The following is a 24,034-nucleotide window of genomic DNA, read 5'->3' as shown; positions in this document are numbered from 1 at the left end:
TGTATTATAACTATGTGAACAATCTCAGCAACACAGGGCAAAGTGACAACAGTTCAATTAAAAAGCCCTCTAATTATAACATGCATGAAAAGCACCACACCAGAATATATTATAGTGCAGGTAATATCGAGACTACTAGACTGTATTGGCCTTTTAAAAGAAGGGTATCTCCTTCACGTTCAAGGGGCAACCACTTAGCCTTTTCCTGAGCTTTTTTGTGAATATTTTTTGAATTTCAGATATCAATAGGATTGATTTATAGTGAACAGATTTTGCTTACACATTGAAACCTAGTTCTGTATGTAACTGCAATAAAGGGTGCCAAACCACCTCCAATTATTTTTAACATATAAAGCAAATGTGTGCAACAACTTCAGAATAGTCTGCTGATCAACAATGACAACTGCAGCAGCACAACTAGCTATGGGTGCCCAAAAAGTAGCTATAAACAATACGTTTTCCTTTTTGAGCCTTTTGGAAGTGTTCAGTCCCTCAATGCTCACCTTATAACAGCTTTTTTTTAAGACGTGTTTGTGTGCCCACTGCTCTTGCTCCTTGCACAGTGAGGAGGAGCATATGGCAAGAAGAGACAAGAGAGAAGCATAGCAAAAAAAAAGCGAAATAAGCGAGGACCTCTTTTCTATCATCCAATGTGTGTAACAATACTATTGCGACTACATATAGAAAAATTATCACGGCTATGCATCCATTGTAGAGTCATGCACAGCTGCAACACCACGAATAAATTTCAACCTTGTGTTGGTTTAGGATCCCTTTATAGTGGCAAGCTAAAGATATCTGCATTTGTTCGACACATACTAAGATGTAGTGAAATGCAATATGGTGATCTCATTTAGAATGCACGGCACATGGCTTTATTGTATATGTGGCCAAAAGTAACTCTGGTTGCAAAGCAATAGAGCACAGCCTAAACGGACATCACCGACCACTCCAACCTGAACTTACCTTTGCTGCTTGCCCATTATCATCACAGCGAAAAATGAACAATTGAATCTGCTATAGATATGTGCAAGCTTATGCTAAGGACCAAGTATGGAGGGTGTTTTGTCATTATTGAGATCAGTTATTGGTTCAAGAACACTTGCTGTCAAACACAAATACATTGCTGTCGAAGCATCAGGACTCAAATATAAAGCAAAAAGAAGTGTCCTTAAACATTTCAGGCCACAAGGTGCAAGATAAATATTTGATATACTTGGGATGTAAAGCACACACAAGAGGTGCTGCCATATTATATTTTTCCCTGTATTAAAACCTGCTTGCTTTACTCACCCAACACATCTGTAAAGATGCCGTGAAAACACCAAGCAGCTGATGCAGCATGGTTGAACACATGTCCAGGGATTCCACCATTCATATTGGCTAAGCAGCCCTACAGCCTCAACAGTCCTGGAACCATTTGTAAGACAAATATAGTTCTGCCCAAAGTTCTTGGTTTACAGACACACATGCAAGACGCATAACCACTCTATAGGAAGTTTCCATTAGAATTCGCCGGGTAGCAAAACGGATGCCAATATCAAGTAAGTATCCCGGCCTGCCACTTCTTTCTTTCCGTTCTTAAAAATTAAACAATCCATGGTTAATAAATGTGAAGTGCTACTGGCAGTCCGGTGAAGAATTGCAATATATTTCAAACACAATCCAATTCATGGCAAGTAAGCATGCAATAGCGTTTTGTCAGCTGTGTAAGAAAACAGCATGAAGTTTAGCTAAAACCCATGTTTTTATAAACACCATTCAATTTGATATATAAAGTTGTGAGCATTATGTGAAAGAACCCAGATTCATGTTTAATCAATGATTACTTTTAATGTACTTATATGAATGCAACTAAATGCAACTAAATGAATATGAAACGATAATTGTGCTTGAGCATTTAAAGTTATGAACACTGTCACACTTGCGAGCTGCATCTTGTCCAAAACAGCGGCAAGCTAGGCTAGTTTCTGTAGGTTAGCAGTAATGAACAGTGCAAAGTAAGAACGAGAAACACCAATAACAAAAGTAAGGGGCAAGCACAGACTGCCAACTGTATAGTTTATTGCACAAAAGTTCGCCTGAATATCAGTCAGACCACTCGTTTATATGAAGGTTGGAAATGAACAAGTTACGAATTCAACAATGCCTGCTTTTTCTAACAGGACCCTCATTCACATAAAGTATGCAGCGATAGGCCCCTACCGAGGTACCTCACAGCATGATGTCACTAGCACACGTAAAAGGTGTGGCTGAAAAAACACTCCCACTGGTGGCTCAGCCCGGTACAGACAGTCTTGCGGAGTTTGGGGCAAGTTTTAATTTGTCAAAGCTTACACCTCACGTTACAATGTCTACATTAGCTGTAGTATGTGTCAGCAAGCATCTAGTTGTGTGGTAAGCTGTGTGGTAAAATATTTGCCACGCTGTCTGTTTATCTTGAAAAAGTGAACACACGTGGTGGCCTGTGCGAGGAACAGCGGCATAGTCTTCAAAAAATGTGCACTGTTGATTGTTGCATGTAGTGTCCATTGAAATGTATTGAGAATATCGGTTCAACTGAGAATATTGTGCGTGGTGTGTGCAGTGTGAATAATGATGTGTACCGTTTGCGAAGACGTTAGCACTCGTGGCAGTGACCGGTTGTTGAAAAAACTTGATTCGACATTTTAGTGAAGGTAAATATGCACTTGACTTGATCATCTGTGACTGGGTACATCTCGGTGTTTGCGCTGTGTGCAGAAAAAAATTGCATGGTCACCGGGCTGGAAGATACCATTTGCTGAAGCTGCATGTATGCATCGCCCCGACGAGTACGCAAGCCCAATAAAGGTATAACTTGTTTTATCGAAGGCCTCATATGTCTTCATGTAACAAGCAGATTCTTGTTTCACATATACTCAGTACCTTTACCGTTCGATATTCATGAAGTGACAGTGCACACTACAAGTTTGTGTGTTAGGTCCTAAGAGATCAATGTAAGAATGCAAATAAGTTGTAGGTGTCAAATGCAGCGATGTAACTGCACAAAAGATTGCGTATATATTAGGCTATAGGTTTAGAATCGCATACATCTGAAAGGGCTATCAGGAACGTCACCAACAACTTCCTTTCCAACCAGTCCTTGCACCGAGGAAGGGAATGGCTGGCACGGTGCTCGAAGTGACGTCACACTGTTTGCAAACATAGAGAGGTTTCTTACTTAAGAAACATTTTGCACGATACATTTTTAGATGACAGACTGTACTCGTCGCACATTGATCATACTGATGTTTTTTTTTGTTCTTACATTGTGCTGTGAATTACTAGGCATTTAGTCACCATGATCTTTAAAAGCTAATTTCAGTGTTCTCTCTCATATTGCTGACAACTGTGTCGTTGCATAAATTGGGCAAAAAAGCAACACGGAAATGCTGTCACAATAAATACACCAACGTGGGTATTCTCCTACAAACAAAAGTCGGCACTGGTCCTGTCAATACCCGTCTTCCTTCTCTCATTGCCTTGTTTGTGCTGAAACAGCCAAACACCTGATGAGTTAGATGAGAAATAATAATGCATCAAAACTATAAGTGCTTTCATCAGCACCTACACAACAGCGTGATAACCGCACCCCTGCCACACAGCGGCAAAACATATTTGAACATGCTGGCAGTGTATTATTTTATAGAAAGCAACTCTGGCAGATTACAAAATCTCACATTGTGCATGCAAGTTTTCTTCAAAGTCAGGCGTACAATGTAGGTGCTGGCCGGTACATTATTAGTTACAAGCAAAGGCGTCTTGCAGGTACACATACAGATTGCACGAACACCTGTCTCTCTCTACACTAGGCACACACATTATATCTTTTAACAAGCATACGCCACTGTTTAGGGGCATAATAACGCTCTACCGTGAACGTATGCTTATCAACCCACTAAGGCGGTTGGCTAGGTGAATCGAGCCAGTTACAAATTGTATCGCCCGCGAACGTGAACAAAATGCTGCTTTGCATCAAATGGCACTGCAGGCTTCGTTTAATCAACAACGTAGCAAGCGCCGTGTGCGTCCTCCTCACTACATTGCACATATGAAAAAATTGATCACCATAGACATGCATGTTGCCGCAGTTGTCGCGAATGAGCTCCAGTAAGGCCGCGCCGATGCGCCATGGCTCTGCTGGCATTAGCGTTGTCAAAGCGAATTGGTAACCGCACTCGCAAAGGCGCGTAAGGCTGCCGTTTCACGACGCCTCGTTCCTGTGCGGCAACACACACTTGCGCTGAGTGGCATACTTAGTCTACATAAAAAAGTGTTCCCTTACTTTTAGTTTCTTTCACACTGTCTTTACCTTTAGTTTCTCTCACACAGGCGTCAGCCGTCACCTCGGAGTCCTTCGAGCACCCGCACAACCCGCCGATTCCTTGGACGACTCACACTTGATACGCACTCGAAAAACCGCGGGAATAGCGCGCAATCTTCGCACATTGCATGAACGAGCAACGACGCTTCCTTGCGTAAATTTATTATTTCGTGCTCTCGTGTGTAGCAGCGCGAACGTATGAGAGACGCACCGAAACAGCATGCCCACGGAAACAAAGAAGACAAGCATTATGTGGCTTTAGCTGTGAATGGATTTGACTTGAATATCTGTGTGAGGAAAAAAAACATCTTTCGCTGCAATACACTGAAAAAAAATGTATGTTATCTGGCAAAACCACTTTAAAAGTGATAAACGGTTTTTCAAGAAACAAGTTACAACTTATGAATACTTTCGCAGGTCTTTGTTTTGTTTTCTTTTTTGTTCTAGCAGACGACAGCCTCCTACTACTTCTATGACAGACGAATTGCGGTTTCACTTTCGGTGCGTGTCGCCGACGTAAAACTCTATGGTAGTTGTATCATGGTTATCAATTCTCAATGAATCATAGAATGGCTACAAAGCAGTAACATTTTGACATAGTGCAGTACGCTATCTTTTAAGGCGTGACATTTCTTTGCTCTGAAGCAAATCGATGCAAGCCGGCCGGTGCAATCAGCTGATGTCGCCGCTACGCGAGGCATGGTCGTGCGCATTAGCGTCGCGCCCCACGCTCGATTTGTCATTGAGAGCGAGAGCTACTAAGTGGAACACAGCAAGATGCATGGGCTAATGGCGTATCACTCTAATTTCCTGTGGTGGCCCACTCAATCGCAAAAGAGTCCCGGGAAACAACCTTCAACTGCTCAAGCTTGTGTGTGGGCGTAAAAATACTTGTTTTCATCCGCGAGGGGGCGGCAATCTATAGTTGAAAGACATGCGAAAAGCATGTGACGTAGATACAATCACAAAACATATGCACACAATAATAGATACGATCGCATATCGTCCATAAATATGCCAACACATAGCGTGTAAACAGCAAATTTGTATATATATCCTAAATAAACCCTCACTCTTTGGCGCGCATAGCTTAGCAAGCTATTCTTTCGTCGGCACTCACGCGCGTCGTACGCAAGAATCAGGGCTGAACCTCATAAACGCGAAAATGCACGCGACAGCAACAAGTGACGCGACGTAGATCGGCTTCGCACGATCAGTCGCTAGCGCAGGCAAACCTCATTCACGCGACGGCTTCGGCGAGCTAATTCCACTGTTGCTGGCATGAGGCCGTCAACTCGCACCAAGAAAACCGCGTAGCGAGCGGTATGCAATTTAAAATAAGATATATTGTTGTGTAATGAAACGGAAAGTGTTATTATTGCCTTGCAGCACTTTTTATATGCACATGCGTAATAAACATTGCGTTATTTCTTGTTGCGCATACGTGACTAGGGCAGGGTCACGTGCATCTATGTAGTCTTTGTCTTTTCCGGTAATTCACTATTGGCTGCTTGAGCCCAGCACTTCCGGGCGATGAGCGATGGTTTACAAATCTGGAGAACCAAGCGATCGCGTGAAAGCGAGCAAGCGACACGTCGCGCGAACGCCCTGTTTCGTCGCTCATAGCGTCGCTCGTCGCGTGCATTTTCGCGCTTATGAGGTTTGGCCCTCATGTGCTCCGTAGGAGCGGCGTTTGCGGCACTACTAGCCGTGGTAACAGGATGAGCGCAGAGCAAGACGCAGGATACGAGATAATTTTGCCACCACTGCCCAAGGGACGCGTCGCGCAAAACACCGTGTTTTTACACGGTGATGTGCGTGGCAGACCATATCGAGTAGAAGATTTTTGAGACGCGCTCGGGCCTACGGGACTGCTGCCGGAGGTGTTGGCACTGGGAGCCTACCAGATAAATTATGTCTGTGGCGCAATTATGTAAAAGTTCCAAATCCGGACAAAGGCGGTCTCTTCCATTGAGTCGCACGCGATTGGCCCATACAAGCTGTGACGAATGCTGTGACGTTATGAGTGACGTGGACTGGGGTGTCACGTGACTCTTTTTTTTCGGTTTTCGGAGAAAGGCGAAGGAACGGTCGGAGAGACTGTCCGAAAGCAACCGGATGGATTGAAATGGCTGCAAAGTGGCGTGGATTGGATTGAAAAGGAAAAAATGCGCGACTTTTTGGCACCGGGACACTTAGACAACATGGCGTTTCCCACTGACACGGTACTTCGCCTTGCCTGTGCGGTAGCTTTAATCGAGCAGAGGCGACGACGCGAGGTAAAAGATGCATTTGAAGAGTTCAGCGAAGAAGAGTTCCGGCAATGTTTTCGTCTGTCCAAACAAATAGTGCGTATCTTGTGCGACGAACTTGACCCTATCATCGGATGCCAGCGAGCCAGTGGCCTTTCCACAGAGAGAAAGGTGTTGTGCGCGTTGCGATTTTTCGCCACCGGTAGCTTCCAGAAGAGCATTGGTCGCGAGGAACACATCGGCATGTCTCAGCCGGCGGTGAGCAACACCATCCACGAGGTGACGGAGGCGATCATTACCGTGGCTTCTATAAAAAGGGTGGCGGACTTCCTACTGAAAACAGCTGCTAAGGATGAGGCAAAGGTGGAGTTTGTGCTACGCGGTTGCATCCCAGGGGTGCTGGCGTGTGCCGATGGCACGTTGGTTACCATTCGCAAGCCAGAGGGATTCAGACTGGCTGACACGGCGAGCTTCATGTCCAGAAGAGGCTATTATGTCCAGAACGTCATGATCGTAAGTACTGTTAGGATCGTTTATTACTCGCCCTTCGGAGAAATTGTTCAGTTGTGACGCCAAAGCTGGAAAAAGTAATAATGCAACGAATGAAAAAGAACCTGCAGAGAATTGGGTGCGAGCTAGATGGTGGCTCGCAAGGCCTCGGTAATAATAAGTGGCAAGTGTTTTGTGCGTGAGCCAGTTGCCGTTTTTGCACTGGCATGCATACGCAATTGAATTGTGCATTTTAGAGGTAATCGGTAATGTGGGCAGCAGACGTAGCAGAAGTATATACACGACAGGGAAGTATTTCCAACACGAAAGTGCTTACAATCACAATTGCACGAGCTGGTTTTGGCATTTACGAGTGTTCTTTCCCAAGAGCAACGCGTAGCTTTTCACTTATCGATCATTCAGTGGATGTCGTAGCCATGTGTACAGCAGAGGTGGGGTCGTTGCCCCCACCCTCCCCCCCTCCTCAGTGTGCTACACCCTGTGTTTCCTTCTAAGAGAAGCTCCTTGTACCAATGACTGTACTAGTACGCATTGTTTCCTGCATATGCGTAGAAAAAAGGGATTTATTCTGAGTATAAATGCAGTACTATTTTATATCGCTCCTCATCGCAAATGTGCAAAGCATGGCTGCGCATAATTGTCAAAGACCCATGATTCCCAGGTTCGTGCCACGACTCCTGGGTGTGGCAACACAACCCACTGCGTGCACGCCTAGCTGCACATCTGCAGCCTGGCGAATATCTGCTTGGTAAGTATTAATGTGTACTATCTGGGCAGAGCACTCAGCTTTTATGCTTACATTGCAGGAGACGCAGGTTATCCCCTCAAGCCATGGCTCCTAATTCCAGTCCTTGGCAGTCAACCGTGCAACACTTCCGAAGGCCGATACAACAAGGAGCACGCATCCATGCACAATGTTGTGTAAAGGTGTATCGCCGTGTTGAAAAGCAAGTTCCGCTGCTTGCAGCACTTTCGAACAATGCTCTACAACCCTGATCGGGCAGCGCAAATCATCTATGCTTGCTTTGCTCTCCACAACATTGCGTTGCATGCAGGCGACTGGACCTTGGACGAGTATGTCGTGGACATGCCACCAGCTGAGGATGACGATGGAGAGCCAAGGGGGAGCCATATGCTCACACCACGCAACGTGCTGCTCAGAGACGGCAGCAGCGCTGTCATGGACCTTTTTTGAAGTACACAGGAACGGTGAGTTTTCATGTTTTCATATCTCACACATAATTTATTTACACTGATTCTAGTGCATCTAGACATGAAAGGGCTGTGTTTGCCACATTTGAATACACAAAGTACTTTTGCTTCGATATGAAGCAAGGTGGCAATGTCAAAATGCACCATTTTCTTTAAATGGCACATGAAATATGCAACAGACACACCCTTTTCCATATTAGCGATCACAGTCACAACAGACTAGATTGGAGCAAGCATATATGAGCGGCACTCTGTGCTGAATGTTGCTATCACAAAATTGTGCGAACAATGCAGCAACGTCTCAAAATTCTTTTCACCAGAACGCATAAAAATTGAGATTCCATTAGTAACATGTTGTATGAACACATGATACATAAGTCCATATCTTCTCATAGTGACTGACTACAAGCATTCAATTGTGCACGCCAGGCTTGACGAGCAATTGTGCTCATCAAGTTGTGCTGTTTTTTTGCTCATTGTCCTAAACATTGTGTGAATGTTAAAATAACATTTAATTTGAATTCACGACTGCAGTCATGCTGCAATGCTAAAAAATACGCAAATCAAGACGGCAAACAACAGGCGAGTTGTTTTGATAACATACAGCATGAATAATTCGCTCAGCCATCTCGCGGCTCCCAAACCATACCACGTTCGAAATTTATTCCCATAAAGAGTCGTTTATAATGAAAACTAGATGAAATCAATCGCTGGCATGTTGCTGTGATGACCATTTTCCTTTGTGAAACTGTGCGAGATGACCACTTACTAGCTTAGCGCTCCCAAACAAGATTCAGAATGTAGTTGTTGCATCTTAGCCTCATTGTGCTGAAATGAAAATATCACAGTGAACTGCAAAACAGTGTGATGCAAAAAGATATCACATTACTACACTATGTGGTAATGCTGAATAAAAATCACAGTGAGCTAGAAAACACAGTGGGACAATACAAATATCACAGAAACATTAACAGAAAATGTCAGCTATACACTTGTGGTCTCCGTGTGAATGACTAGACACCTTTGAAATGTGGGTAAAAAACACTGCCACTAGAACAGCTCGAACATACATTTAGAAATGCATATATCGAACATAAAGAATGCTGCACTCCTTGTGCAAAGTAAATGCTAACCTAAATCTAGTAATATGTACTAAATGCAAACAAAAAACGAACAAAATAGAACATGAACAGCAACACGTAAACATATCAAAAACACTAAACCAATTATGAATGATAAAAAGTTGAAAACATGGCGAAAAACAAACTAAACTATGTATATGTCTCCCGAAGCGTATAAAATTGAACATGAACAGCAGCACCTAAACACATTGAAACCGACAAATCATTAATGAATGATGACAAGAAAAAACATTGAACACATGACGAAAAATTAAAATAAACTACGTATCCCTTTCTCGCAGAAAGCCCTCAGCCATGGCCAGTGCCCTCCTGTGCCGCTGCCACACGCCGTGCTGCAGAAGCGATGCGGGTGTTTGATTTTTCATCTCCCACAGCACCTGCGATGAATCGTCATGGTGTAAATGTTTAAGTGAGCTGCCGGCAAACCCTTAACCATCTCGTGGCTTGAAGCTGCTCCTGCTGCCAAGAATATCAATGGGCACAACAATTTCCCCTCAGTTGAAGATCAACTGGCCTGATGGCATCCTTTGAAAGTGGGAAGCTTTGTGTACAAGCTATGCCCTCCTCGTGCGGACCTACAAATATTTGTTGAAACTGCTCTTTATTAATGTCCTCAAACGCATCTCTCACCATGAAAGAGCCCCAGGGCTAACCAACCTTTTGCCCGGTAGTTTATCATTGCAGATACCCAATACCATGCCCTCAATACAATGCATGGTTCTTGTTTACAGCCCAAGTTGGTTTCAGTGATCATAATAGAACATGGAGAATGCTTATGCCCCTTATGTAAAATGTAAACAAAGGGTCAACTCACCTTGAGCATCTTGTCGCCCTGCTCAAGGTTCCAGTCCTGCACTCAATAAAGCACTAAGTTCTCAGATGCTTGCGTGTTACTGTGTCACTGCCATCTACAGCCGCTTCAGTGGCCTCCACATCCATTTCCACTGCAGCAGTGGGAACATTCGCCTGCTGGAAAGTGTAGTAAGCATGATCTTTCAGAAAGTGGGTATTCGTTACTCTGGCTATTTTGCAACCTTAAGTACTAAACATCTGCGGAAATGCTGTGCAGCTATTCAGTGGTCATTGATGTCATGTATTACCATTTTAGTGCATGCACTTGCCCGCAGTCATTGCGTGTTTTATGATAAATTAATACCCCTTGTACTGCAAGGGCTGCAAACTGAGATTTTAGTTAAACCTACCCACTTTTGATTACTTTCTCGTGCGCTTTATTCCCGTTTAACAAGGTTCCGCTAAAGGCACCCCTTCAGATATCAAACTCTGTCATGGTACCGCTCAGGATCCCGTGATACTGCGGCAGCAGAGTGCTTACCTGGTGATAGGTGAGACCAAAAACGCCACTGAAGCCTGTCATCCCAGTCAACTGTAGAACCCGGCCGTGGAAGCCAGGCAGCCAACCCTCTCCAGTGCCCCTGAAAATATACACTAATGTCACAGAACAAATTGCCCGTGCCATTCGACGGTCACTCACGTTTGTGCGTCTCTGATGGCGGCGGTGTCACGGCGGGCCTCGTGCACCAGCCTGCGCCACCAAGCCTGCCATTCCTGCACAGGCACTTCATGGTTCAGCGCGTCGCTGAGCTCTTGCCACAGCCGCCACCGTGCGGCGACGGTGACGCCGTGCCGCAGCTCGATGGCATTCGCCACGAGCTGGAGATGTTCGTCCATAAAGGTGAGCACCAGCGCGCGCTGAGCCTCGGATAACGCCGATGAGCCGCTGTTGCTGTTGACTACTGGTAAAGTTGACCTCCGCCACGTTTGCGCTCGACTGAGCCAACAACTTCGAAAGTTGCGCCGTTTAGGTTTGTATAGTCGGGGAGATATGAAAACAGTAACTGCTTGAAACGGGGTTGTACTTAGCGCCACCACGTACCGCCCCGCTAAATTTAGCGTTACTTCAAAACAATAACAAAAAAATACGTTTATATTGTGCCGTATTCCTTAATAAACGTTTGAAAACTTGTGCCAACACAATTTGATAATGGTCAATAGTAGTTAAACATTTTTCAACACGTTACAAACACTTTTCATTTTGCTATACGGCCCCAAGGCCACGTCAAAATGATGACGCGAGGCTTCATTTCGCTCATTGGCTGTTCACTTCCCTTCGTCCTCGCGACCGCTGCGGACCGCCCATTTTTTGACGTCACCGACAGACCGCCTCCGTCCGGATTTGGAATTTGTATATAATTGCACCACTGGGCAGTCACCATGAACAACGCGGATGCTACGACACGCTTGCTGGACGTGAAGGAGCTGAAAGTCGAGGGTCGACGCTGCATCATCGTAGACCTCCAGGATCAGCAGGTGCGGCTGCGTCTTCATTGGCTGCTGTATGGCGTAAACGATGAAGACGTGCGAACGGCGTTGGTGGCTTATGGGAAGGTCGTACAAGTCACCAGGGAGAATTGCCGTGTTCAAGGAGTCAGCGACAAGGGGTCAACCACACGGACTGTGCTACTTATGCTCAAGAGTGGTGTGAAGGTTGAAGATCTGCCGCATCAAATCAGGGTGGCTGGTGAACTGGCGCTTGTGGTTGCACCTGGTCGGCCAATGCAGTGTCTGCGCTGCCAAGGTACCGGCCATGTTAGAAGAGAGTGTAAGGTACCCCGATGCTCGTGTTGTCGGTGGTTTGGCCACAGCGAAGACGCGTGCATGCTCACGTCCGCATCGGCTATAGGATCAGCTGAAGGTGAAGACGCAGCAGAGTTGGTGATGAACGTGACCGAGGTTTAAGACGTGGCGAAAGGCACAGGCGACGTGGTGAACCCAGAAGCTTCAACAGGTACTGCCACACCGACTGGTGGTAATGAACCAACAGTCCAACCAGACATAGAATCTCGGGAGGTTATTCAAGAGCCAGCCGGCCAAACCGAAGAAGGCATCACAAGTACCCCATCGAAGGAGCCTAAGCCGGTGGAATTAACCGAACTTCCAGTGTCGTGTGAGAGTATCAGTGGTGGGGCGTCAAGCAAAAGACCCCGCGAGCAGTCTGCAGGACGGCGTGAGGTGTCCAGTGAAAAGCATGAAGAGGGGCCACCTGCGAAGGCGACTTCGTTCAGACGCAGCCGCACAAGGCTGCGTCCCAACCAGACATTGGACAAACACTGGCCACGTTTGCCCTCCAGTGGCACGGGTCCACCTGGAGGCTCCGAAGATGTCTAGCTCTATGCTAGACGCTGAAAGTAAGCATCATGCCCCGGGCTAACTTCTTCATGGTGTATACATGGCTTTTGCACCGAAACTTAGAGTGGCAACGTTAAATGTTCGAGGTCTTGCCGCCAAGCGGAAACAGAGCCAAGTCTACAGGCTGCTCGTGGATCATGATCTGGATATACTAGCTTTACAAGCAACAAAAGTAGACGGTGAGGAGGAGACCTAGGGCATGGTGCTGAGGTTTACGGCGCGTTACTACGCAATTGTAAATCAAGCAATAGGCACGTCTGCAGGCTGTGTTTTGTTCATTAAGAAGTTACCGGGTCTGGTAGTGCAAGATACCTTCTCTTCCCCATCTGGTAGATTGGTTTCCTGTGATTTTGTATTCAGTAAATGTCAGTGGCGTATAGTGTGTATTTATGCACCAACCATTTGCGAGGAGTGATCACTTTTTTTTCAAGCCTAAAGCAGCACTTCACGTTGGAAAGGAAATATGTATTACTTGGTGATTTTAGCTGCGTCCTCAATGGGCGAGATCGAGCAAACGGACGTGCCATTTACGATAAAAGTAGTAGGACGCTAGCGGACGTAGTTACTGAATTCGAGTTAGAAGACGTGGGCAGCTGTATGGAGGGAACGCGGGATGTGTGTTTCACTCATTTTCAGGGCAATAGCCATGCGCGCTTTGATCGCATTTACGTGTCGCTTGAATTAATGGCCAACTTAAGACATATGCGGTCTACCCAATACACTTCAGTGATCATTGTTTAGTTAAGTGTGATATGGGAGAAAAAACAAAAGGTAGAACTTTCTCATGGGAGCTGTGGAAGATGAATTCCACTTTGATCACTGACGAATATTTCTTAGATCAGGTAATGAACTGTATCAATGAAATAAAAATGGACGATGAAGTTAAACTTGCAGAACAATGGGAAGAGTTCAAGCAGCGAATAAAAATAAAAGCTATTGATCGTTCTTGAACATTGAATATATGCGCACTCCGTTACAGTTTCGTAATCACTTGATGAGAGAAGTGGCAGAGGCCATCTTAACTTCAGTCACTAGTCTACCACTTTTGATTGCTGATTCACTACAGATTCAGGTTCAGCTGCACTACTTTTCTTGAATTACACCAAGAAAGGCACAGAAGCTAAAGGTATTTCAATACCTGACGAAAGGCCTGTGAACCAGTTTCAAAAAAAGTAAACAAATACATAGAAAAATGCTCGTAGCGTACAGTTTATTGCTTCAATGTAGAATACAACACCCAAATAAACACACAATTCACAGTACGTAGTGCCCTAACTAAAAAAAGTTCATTTGTACAGAACTAAAAAAATGTATAACGATAACTCGCCTAGTAGTACAATTTCAATACATAGAATAGTTTTGTGCAAAATAAAAATAAACAAGAAATAAAGACACAAGCACATATAAACAAATGTATGACAGTTCATTCCACCGAAACAAAAATGCCTCTTTATGAACAAAGTAGTATGAAACATGTCTTTTAACTGGACATTTTGATAGTGAGCGCGAGTTTTAACAATACGCTTTGAAGTTGCTTCTTAGAAATGTTTGTACTAACATCGAACTCCAAATGTCTTTCTAATCTGTTAAGAAGAAACATAAAAATTCAGGAATTGCTCACCATAATAATCATCATCATTATCTGCCTGGCTACGCCACTGCAGGGCAAAGGCCTGTGTTATGATCCGCCAATGAACCCCGTCTTCTGGTTTCCGCTGCCACGTTATACATGCAGACTTTTTAATCTAATCGGCCCACCTAACTTTCTGTAACCACTTCTTGCCTTTGCTTTCTCTGGGATTTGAGCCAGTTACCCTTAATGACCAGTGGTTATCATGCCTACATGCTATGTACCCGGCCAATGTCCATTTCGTGATTTCAAATGTGATATTTCTAACCACGGTTTTTCTTATCCACTCTCCTCTCTTGTCTGTTAAGGATACACCTATTATTTTCCTTCCCATCGCTCGCTGAGTCGTCCTAACTTAAGCTGAACCCTCTTTGTAAGCCTCCAAATTTCTGCTCCGCAGGAAAGTACTGGCAAAATGCAGCTGTTATATACCTTATTGTTGACTGTTATTGGCAGATTATCATTCGTGATTTGGAAATGCTTGTCGCATTCGATCCACCCCTTCCTTATTCTTCTAGTTATTTCACTCTCATGTCGGCTCTTCGGTTGCTCCCTGTTCTAAGTAAACATAATTCTTTACAACTTCCAGCCTCTCTCCACCTATTGCAAAGTGCTGTTTTCTGCCGAGACTGTTGCACCTTACTCTACTTTTATGCATAATTATTTTTAGACCTACTTTTCTGTTTTCCGTGTCCAGTTCTGTATTCTTGAGTTGTAATTGGTCCCCAGAGTTATTCATGAAGGCAGTGTCATCAATGTATACCACGTTACTAAGATACTCTCCATTAACGCTTATCTCTAACTCTTTTTAATCTAGGGTCTTGAAAACCTGCAGTGAGCACGTGGCGATTAGCACTGAAGAGATCGTGTCTCCCTGCCTTCCACACTTCGTAATTGGGATTCTGAAGCTGTTTCATGGAGAACTATGGTGGCTGTGCTCCACTGTACATTTCTTCCGGTATGTTTATGTAGGGTTCTTCAATGCCCTGATTATGTAGTGCCTGCATTACTGCTGATGTCTCAATTCAGTTGAACGCAATCTCGTAATCTATGAAGGCAATGTATAAGGGTAGGTGATATTGAGCGCTTTCTGTATTACCTGATTGATAGTATGAATATGGTCGATTATGTAGTAGCCTGTACGAAATCCGGCTTGGTGTTTTGGTTGGTTGAACTCTAATGTCGCCTTAGTTATATAGGCTATTTTTTGCAAATAGTCTGTAGAGAACGGACAGTATGCTGATTGGTCTATAATTTTTCAAGTTTTTGACGTCTCTATTTGCATGAATTAGGGGACGTGGGTGTTCTTCTAAGATTTCGGTACCCTTCTCTTTAAAAGACACTTCGTATATAAGATGGCCAGTTTTTATTACACAGTTCTTCTACAATATTTCAGGAGGTGTGTGGTTGCCTTATCCTAACCAGTGGCTTCGCCTCATTGCAATCTTGAAGGGTTTTCTTTATTTCAGCTGTCATTACTGGTAAGATGTCAAGTTTTTCTGGACTATTATTGTTTCTCACAATATTATCCTGGTTTTTTCTGCTTCTGTAGAACTCCTCCGCCACCTCCACCATCGTATGCATATTAGTTATAACATTCTCTTCCTTGTTCCTTAATGCATACATCCAATTTTTGCTTCTGCACAAGTCTGCGTTTGCAGCTTTTACGCCTCTGTCGCTTTTTACAGCTTGTGCAATTTTTTCATGTCATACCTTCTGACATCGGCTACCTTACGTCTATTAAATACCTTCAAAAGCTCCGCCAGCTCTATTTTGTCGGTTGCATTCGAGAGTTTTATGATTTGTTGTCTCTATTTAGCATTTTTTTGGTCTCCTGCCTTGTCTAGTGACCTTACTTCTGACTTCCAGTGCACACTCTTTGATGAAACTGTAATACAGTCACAAAGTTGGGGTCGCGACGGCATTTATTAGGGCAAATCACCTGATCAATGCTTCGAACGATGACAAAGTTTTTCGTGATGATGATTAGATACAGATGAAGTAGATGAAGATCAAATGCTGTGAATATTCGACTTACACTTCGCGCGGAAGTCACCCACGTGGCTTTTCTTTATGATGATGGTGTACGTCGCATGAATGGTTTTAGGAACCACACGCGAACAACCTCCGTACCACGAAAACGGCGGTCGGAAGGCATGACAGCAGGGGTTAATTGGTAGCTAACAAGAGACGTATGCTCGACTATAGCGTAGGGCCCATGAAACGTAAATGAAACATCACACAGGCCGGGAACCCGCGTTGGCGTCCTCAACAGTACTTCGTATCTAGTAAAAAAGTGAACTACGTGGTGAATGGCATCGTAGCGAGTCTTCCGCTCTTGTTGGCTTGCTTCTGTATTGAGGCGGGCTTGTCGGTGACAATCGGCAAGGCGAGAGATGAAGTGCTTACTTGATGATGACACCGAGTTCATAGGGACGTCAAAAAAGAAGATCTCCAGTGGAGATGTTGGTTGACGGTCATAGACGAGAAAGAATGGAGAATAGCCCATAGTGCGCTGCGTAGCGGCATTGTATGCAAAAGTCACGAATGGCAGGATGGTATCCCATATGGTGTGGTCGGCGTTGGTATACGTAGATATCATATCGGTGAAAGTTCGACGAAAGCGCTCTCTGAGGCCATTAATCTGAGGATGGAAGCTGGAAGTCGTCTTATAAACTGTATTACATGCGTGGAGGACGTGTTCAAGTTGTTTCAAGAGCAACTCCTTGCTGCTGTCGATCAATGGGATGCGTGGCGCACCATGTGTCGAAAAGATTGCCTCCAGAAAAAATGTGGCAATGTGCTCTGCTGATCCCGAAAGAAGTACAGCTCTTTTGGCGTCCCTTGTCAAGTGGTCAACTGCTGTAACAATCTAGCGCTGGCCGCTAGCTTATATTGATATAGGTCCGTAGAGGTCAATGCCGATGACATCGAAGAGAGCGTCATGACACGAGAGAGGTGGTAGGACACCGGCTGGGGAGGAAGTGGGTCGCTTGTGGCGTTGGCAGAGCGAGCTTGATGCAACATATCGCGCTATGCAGGTGGAAAGCCTAGCTCAGGCAAAAAGACTGCGGATGCGTTCATTAATTTTTTTTTAACTGAGATGACTAGCCTTGGGGTCATTGTGAAACGCCTCTGAAATCCTCGCCCTTAGGGAACGAGGAGCGACAGGAACCTAGCGTTGTCCTTTGGGTTGGAAGACAAAGCGGTAAAGGATTGAGTTTTCAGTCTTGAATTTCCGCAGCTGTCTAAGGGCGTGGGCATTGGGAGGACGAGAGTAGCCTTGAAGCCACTGCATTATAGCGCGACAGTAAGTGTCTCTGCGTTGGTGGCATGTAAACGTCTTGTTGTATAAGGCAGAAGGTCGACAGCGGCAAGTGAATGAACTGACGAAGACGCTTTGATGGGTTAACTCACAGTTGGTGACAGGCCAGGAGCGCCTGATGAGGATGGTAAATGACCGCGGCTAAGGGCATCGGCATCGTAGTGTTTCCTGCCGGATTTGTGGGTAATGTCCAACTCGTATTCTTGGAGACGAATTATCCAGCGACTGAGACGTCCAGACAAATTCTTCAATGTCGACAACCAGCACAAAGCGTGGTGGTCAGTGACAACGGTAAAGTGGCGCCCGCGAAGATATGGTCAAAACATCTGGATGGCCCAGACAACAGCGAGACTTTCCTGCTCAGTGATGGTGATGTTTTCCTCTGCTGCTGCGAGAGTGTGACTAGCATATTGCCACCTACTTCTAGTAGTGGGTCGTATGCCAAGGTGAAGGCACACACCACAGAGAAGTGCGCGTGGGCCCCCCGCTGTGGCAAACAAGCCAGAGCGGGGGGGCCTGCGTTCGTGCTTGTGTCTGCGTTTGTGCCTGCGCCTGCGTTCCTTGTTCCATCCTCAGGGTTGCGGTCAAGTAGCCGGCGGTTACTTTTATTTTATTAGATCTACCGTTGTTCCGCAACTGTTTTAGTGCATCGATAAGTGTAACTTCTTATTTCATGTCTCTTTCTTCTCCGGGCCAGAGGCCTGCCCTCTGGTCAGCCTCTGTTCCCCCTCAAGATCATCCCCTGGAGTGGTTTCTCCGCAATGAAACCCGTAGCATTCCTGTCACTTTGGTGCCGACCACCGTGGGTTCATCCACATGAAAAATCCCAAGACAATCCAAACGGAACTTCGTGCGATCACTCCCCACTCTCTACTGGTAACAGAGATTCGTCAGTTTGGACGCGGGGGGATACTACGCTGCTCACCAGACAAGGCTTGCATCCAAGACCTTCTGAAGTGCACTACTTTTGCATCACATCCGGTGAGCTCTTTTATCCCACCTCATCTAGCTTGCTGCAAAGGATTCGTTCGGGGGGTAGACGCAAGTCTAAGCCCAGCAGAAGTCTTGGACATCTTTTGCCCAGCAGGTGTTATTTCTGTTTACCGCTGTACCAAACAGGAAAACCAACAGAAAGTTCCCACTGAAACTGTAATTGCTACATTCGCTGGAACAGATCGCCCTTCGGAGACCAAGGCATGGCCGCTTGCCTATAAGGTCGAAGCTTTGGCTCCCCGTTCGCTGCATTGTGTTAAATGTTGGCGCTTTGGGCACAGTACTAAAAATTGTCGATCAAAGACGCGATGCCGCATATGCAGGGCCATATACGGGGCTGGTCGTAGTATTGTTGAGTGTCAATCAGACAATAAGACATGCTGTTTGTGCAAGGCAAATCACGCTGCAGACGATCCTAACTGCCTTGCTAGATCAAAGGAACTTCAGGTGATTGAAATCATTGAAAGGAGACGATGCTCTCGTAGAGAAGCAATTGCAGAAATTCAAAGCAGGAGTCAGGGTTATGCCGGCATAGCAGCTCGTCCACCTCTTTCTATGGATGCATCACTTTCTCAGTCCATTTTTGATATGGTAGAAAAGGCCGTAGAATAAGCATTAGAAAAGTTTTTACTCAATCTGTGCGGCTCACTCAATAATATTGTGGATTCTCAGATGTCGGGCGCATCTGATCGAATAACTAAGAGTATCCAACCTCGTAGTGCCTCAATTAGTAAACCTGCCGAACATCAGTCAGATGTCTCTATCGATAATGAGGCAATGCCTTCTAGATCTAACTTAACTGAGCAGGAAAGTATATCTGATTCAGAATCAATAAGTAATCGGGGTGTAGATATGGAAACGCCTATTGAAACGCACCAGATCACCCACTAGCAAACTTAATAATTCTTCTCATCCAAAAACGAAAAAGAGTGTGAAGGAACCTAGGACTAAAGCGGACGTCTTAGAAGATAGTATCTTAGATCAAGCAGTTGCTACTGCTTGCGTATCATCATAGGGTGCCTTAGAGTACTTCAGTGGAACTGCTGTTCAATTCTCTTTGCAACTACTGACTTATTATACCTAATTTCTCAACAATCTCCAGACGTCATAATTTTACAAGAAACTTGGCTGTCTGCTGATCAAAACTTTTATCTAAAGAACTATCAGTGCTTTCGACTGGACCGAGACTCACGTGGTGGAGGATTAATGTTTTTCATTTCATCCAAAATTTTTCGTAAAGCACACTTAGTTTGCCAACAAATATCACACGATTATGAAGTATTGGTTTTGGAAATTCACTTTCCCGGATGCGCGCCACTATCTATAGTCAACAACTACTTTCCGGCTGGAATACAAGATGAAAGAGCCCTCGACGTGACTGCGAGTTTTTGCAGAAACAGTATACTATTTGCGGGTACTTCAATTTCCATCACGTTTCATAGGGATTCCACACTGATTCATCAGGAAAACGGTTGTGCGACTGGACTAATCGGAATAACCTTATTTGTTGGAACTCCAGAGTTCCAAAATTCGTTCGATGTAATTCGAGGTCCGTCTTAGATTTGACGTTTGCTAGCTCAAGTGTGACAATATTGTCTTGGACTGTTCTTGTTACCGCTACGAGTAGTGATCACTGCCCCCTGGTATTTGAAGTCAGCATTCCTTTAGTGACGGTAGATCGCCAGGTGCAAAGTTTTGTAAAGTACTCCAAATTTAAAAAGAACTTACAGTCAACGCTGTCTTCCTTGCCAAATATGGAAGCAAATATGAAATCTATGAGCCTTTGTTCCATCCTAAAGTGTACAATAAAAAATCACAGTTCACTATATCTTCAACAAAGAGAAAATTCATATCTGCCTGGTGGAATTCGGATTGCGCCAGAGATTATAGACGCCGCAACGCTGCATGGAAAAAACTTCTCACCAACCAATGTCTGACTAATTGTAAAAATTATTTATTTGCTAAAGCTACCTTTAAGAGAACAGTTTCATTAGCGAAAGACGAATATGAAGAAAAACGGTACAGCTATTTATCCAAGTGTGGCAACAAGAAAGAAGGGGCACGACACCGCATCGAGAATAGGTCGCTTACCACTACAGTATTTTCAGGCTGTACTGCTCATGGGCTTCAGCTCCTGGTCTCCTGATTCTTGGCAGCAGTGCCAATCAGAACCAGCTTCGTTCCAGTCGACATCGTTCTGTGCACAACTACGTTTGGACGGAAACAGTTCCCTCGTCTAGCTACTGAGATCGTCAACTGATATCGTCACCACCGCCGGTTATAAGCGCCCGCCTACAACTGTTTTCTTTGGGCACGACACCGCATCGAGAATGGGTCGCTTACCACTACTGTATTTTCAGGTTAGTTACCTTGAGTGCGCTGTTTGTGTGAAGAGCGACAATCGTTTTTTGATTGCGGTGTCGTGCTCAGTGACATTGTTCGATTCTGTGAGGCGAGCATGCTGTCTTCCAGCACGCCTGTGCCATGCTCTGTTTGAACTATTGCTCATCGTTTGTGGCGATGTCGAGACGAACCCTGGGCCTACCTTGGAAAACAAGGTTGCCACAGTTTTGGAGGTTGACGGCAAGCTTGAAGCTGGGCAGGCCAGAATACTCAGTGAATTAAAAAGTGTTCGGGAAAGGCAAGATGTGGCTGACCAGCAGATTAAGCAATTGACGGAAAGAGTTACTGCCCTGGAAACCGCAAAGATTGCAGTTGATTCCACTGTACTCGATTCTGTGCCTAATGAGTCTTTGCGCAATATAACTGATAGGCTACAGTCTATAACGATGAGATGTGATGACGCGGAAAACAGGCAACGGCGGGACAATCTGCTCTTTTTATATAGATGACGAAGACAAAGAAGATTGGGCAACATCCGAGGAAAAAATAATAACTTTCTGTTCTCAAAAACTTGGCATCCCACTAACAAACGACTACTTTGAACGGGTACATAGAATAGGAAAGTACAAGACTGATAAGTAGCGGCCAATCATAGTTAAAATGAGTTCCTTTAAAAACAAACAAAAAGTTCTTTCTGCCACGCATAAAGTAAAGGTTCCCGACTTTTTGATTGGTGAGAACTTCTCGCCATCTACACGTTATTGTAGGAAAAAATAATTGAAATCGCCAAATGCCTAAAGAAGCCAGTAAAGTTGTCAGTGGATAAACTGCGCATTGATGACGAGACCTACATGTATGATCACGCAACGGATTCCGTTGTACTTCACAAAACAAAGCAAAGAAAGCATGCACACGCAACGGAACCTAAGTGTTCAGATTACTATAACAAACCACCATTCATGCAGTTATGTTTTACTAACATACGCAGCCTTATACCCAAACGCGATCAGCTTTGCTCGTTCTTAGAAGATAGTAACCCTAACATTTTAGCAATAACAGAGACTTGGCTTCATTCTGATATACCCTATCACGAGCTTCTACCCGATAACAGTGCCTACAACATATTTAGGCATGACCGCGATAAAAGAAGAGGCGGTGGCGTTCTACTAGCTATTAAAAAAACACTGTCATCCTTTTGCATCAATATAGACTCCACTATGGAAATTGTATGGACTGCATGCATCACATCAGCAACAAAAATATTGATAGGTGTCTGCTATCGCCCTCCCGACTCGGATAACTCGTTTGTAGAAGAGCTGCGCAAAAGCGTTGATCCCGCAATTCGACAATGCTCTCCTGATAATATATACTTACTCAGCGACTTTAATTTTCCCCAGATTGATTGGTCTCTCCTAACTTCTACCTGCCACGAAGCAATGGAATTTGTAAGTGTAACCCTAAATTATAACCTGTTTCAAGTTGTCAAGGAACCAACTTGTGGTACAAACATTTTAGACCTAATTTTAACTAACGCTCATAAGACTGTTAGTTCTATTCTGCACGTAGACGGTTTCAGTGACCATAAGCTACTTCAAATAACACTTAGCCTCCAAACCCACGTATTACATAGCACTGTTAAAAAAATTCGGGACTATAACAGAGGTATTTACGAGGGTATGAATGACGAATTGGAAGCTTTTTACAATCAGGTTTTTCTTCCATATTTCCCGTACCGATCAGTCAACGAAAACTGGATTCTCTTCAAAAACAAAATCATTACTTTGGTTGATAAATATATTACCCTAATTTGTATCTCTAATGACAATAAAAATCCCTGGTTTAACAAAACGCTTAAGTCTCATAAATCAAGGAAGAAGCGGCTCTACGAAATTGCAAAACGCACTTCGAGCCCTTCAGATTGGGAAAAGTACAAGGGTTCTTTGAAAGAGTACTGCTCTCTTGTAAGCAAAGCAAAATATAAATATTTTACACACGATTTGCCTTCCATGCTAAATACTAATCCGAAAAAATTCTGGCAAGTAATTTCCCCTCACAATGCTACCACATCTGTCAGTATACAAGATGCTAACCATATGCCTCTATCAGATGTAGACAGCGCTTCAGTGTTGAACTCATTTTTTTCATCTGTGTTCACGTGTGAAGATCATTCCAGAGTGCCAGAAGTTCCCGAGTTTGATTATACATTCATGGAACCTATTGCCGTCAGCACTGAAGGGATTGCGAATCTTATTGGAAAACTTAAATTATCAACTTCTTCAGACATTGACAACATTAATTCTAAGGTGCTCAAAAACACGTCATTATGCTCAAGTAAAATCCTGTACCACATCTTCACGCAATCTTTATCAACAGGACAACTGCCGGCTGATTGGAAAATAGGTAAAGTAGTTCCCTTATTTAAAAGTGGCAATAGATACTCACCAGAAAATTATCGCCCCATATTACTAACATGCATTTGCTGCAAGATGCTTGAGCATGTCATTTCTTCGCACATTTATTGTCATTTGGAAACCAATAACTTCTTTTTTGAGAATCAGCATGGATTTAGGCGAGGTTTTTCTTGCGACACCCAATTACTGGAATTTACCACTGATATTTACTTCAATATGGATAATAATTTACAAACTGAGTGCATTTTCCTAGATTTTTCTAAAGCATTAAACCGCGTACCTCATTCCCGTCTGATTTCAAAATTAACAGAACTTCGTTTAGATTCGCTAACCTTATCGTGGATCCGTAACTTTTTGTCTTTTCGAAAGCAGTTCACTCTGGTTAATACCTCTTCCTCTCCAATTTCCGATGTCACCTCCGGAGTGCCTCAGGGTAGCGTCTTGGGGCCACTACTTTTTCTAATTTACATTATTGATCTTCCAACTAATATTTCTTCGTCAATACGGCTTTTTGCTAACGATTGCATTCTATACCGTTCTATAACTAGTACCGATGACCACCTTGCTCTCTAAAAAGACCTTAATCTCATTAACAACTGGTGTGGTGCATGGCAAATGACTTTAAATTTATCAAAATGTAATCTAATATCATTTAGTCGAAAAA

General features: G+C 44.2%; 2 protein-coding genes across 8 annotated transcripts in view; one reads left to right on the top strand and one right to left on the bottom strand.

The window, feature by feature from the left end:
- LOC142784974 (uncharacterized) overlaps nt 1-4,580 on the bottom strand; it is a 45,645-nt gene extending 41,065 nt beyond the window's left edge. For 2 of the 4 annotated variants that reach the window (XR_012888802.1, XM_075883396.1), the window contains exons 1-2: nt 4,307-4,580; nt 1,294-1,410 (exon numbers count right to left, since the gene is read on the bottom strand). Coding sequence is in view for 3 of the 4 variants with exons in the window: in XM_075883396.1 (XP_075739511.1) it covers nt 1,294-1,378 (85 nt within the window). In the remaining variant the exon portion in view is untranslated. The other 2 variants (XM_075883397.1, XM_075883398.1) reach the window with 2 other exon arrangements.
- Nucleotides 4,581-11,698: 7,118 nt separating this feature from the next.
- LOC142784973 (uncharacterized) overlaps nt 11,699-24,034 on the top strand; it is a 32,838-nt gene continuing 20,502 nt past the window's right edge. The window contains exons 1-2 of one of the 4 annotated variants that reach the window (XR_012888800.1): nt 11,699-12,667; nt 15,116-20,976. Coding sequence is in view for 1 of the 4 variants with exons in the window: in XM_075883395.1 (XP_075739510.1) it covers nt 15,224-15,256 (33 nt within the window). In the remaining 3 variants the exon portion in view is untranslated. Of the gene's footprint in view, nt 20,977-24,034 lie in introns of all 4 variants that reach the window. The other 3 variants (XR_012888801.1, XR_012888799.1, XM_075883395.1) reach the window with 3 other exon arrangements.

This window comes from Rhipicephalus microplus, unplaced genomic scaffold (assembly GCF_043290135.1).
Source record: "Rhipicephalus microplus isolate Deutch F79 unplaced genomic scaffold, USDA_Rmic scaffold_16, whole genome shotgun sequence".
In the NCBI taxonomy this organism is placed as follows: domain Eukaryota; kingdom Metazoa; phylum Arthropoda; class Arachnida; order Ixodida; family Ixodidae; genus Rhipicephalus; species Rhipicephalus microplus.
This window is presented reverse-complemented; position numbering and strand designations above follow the sequence as displayed.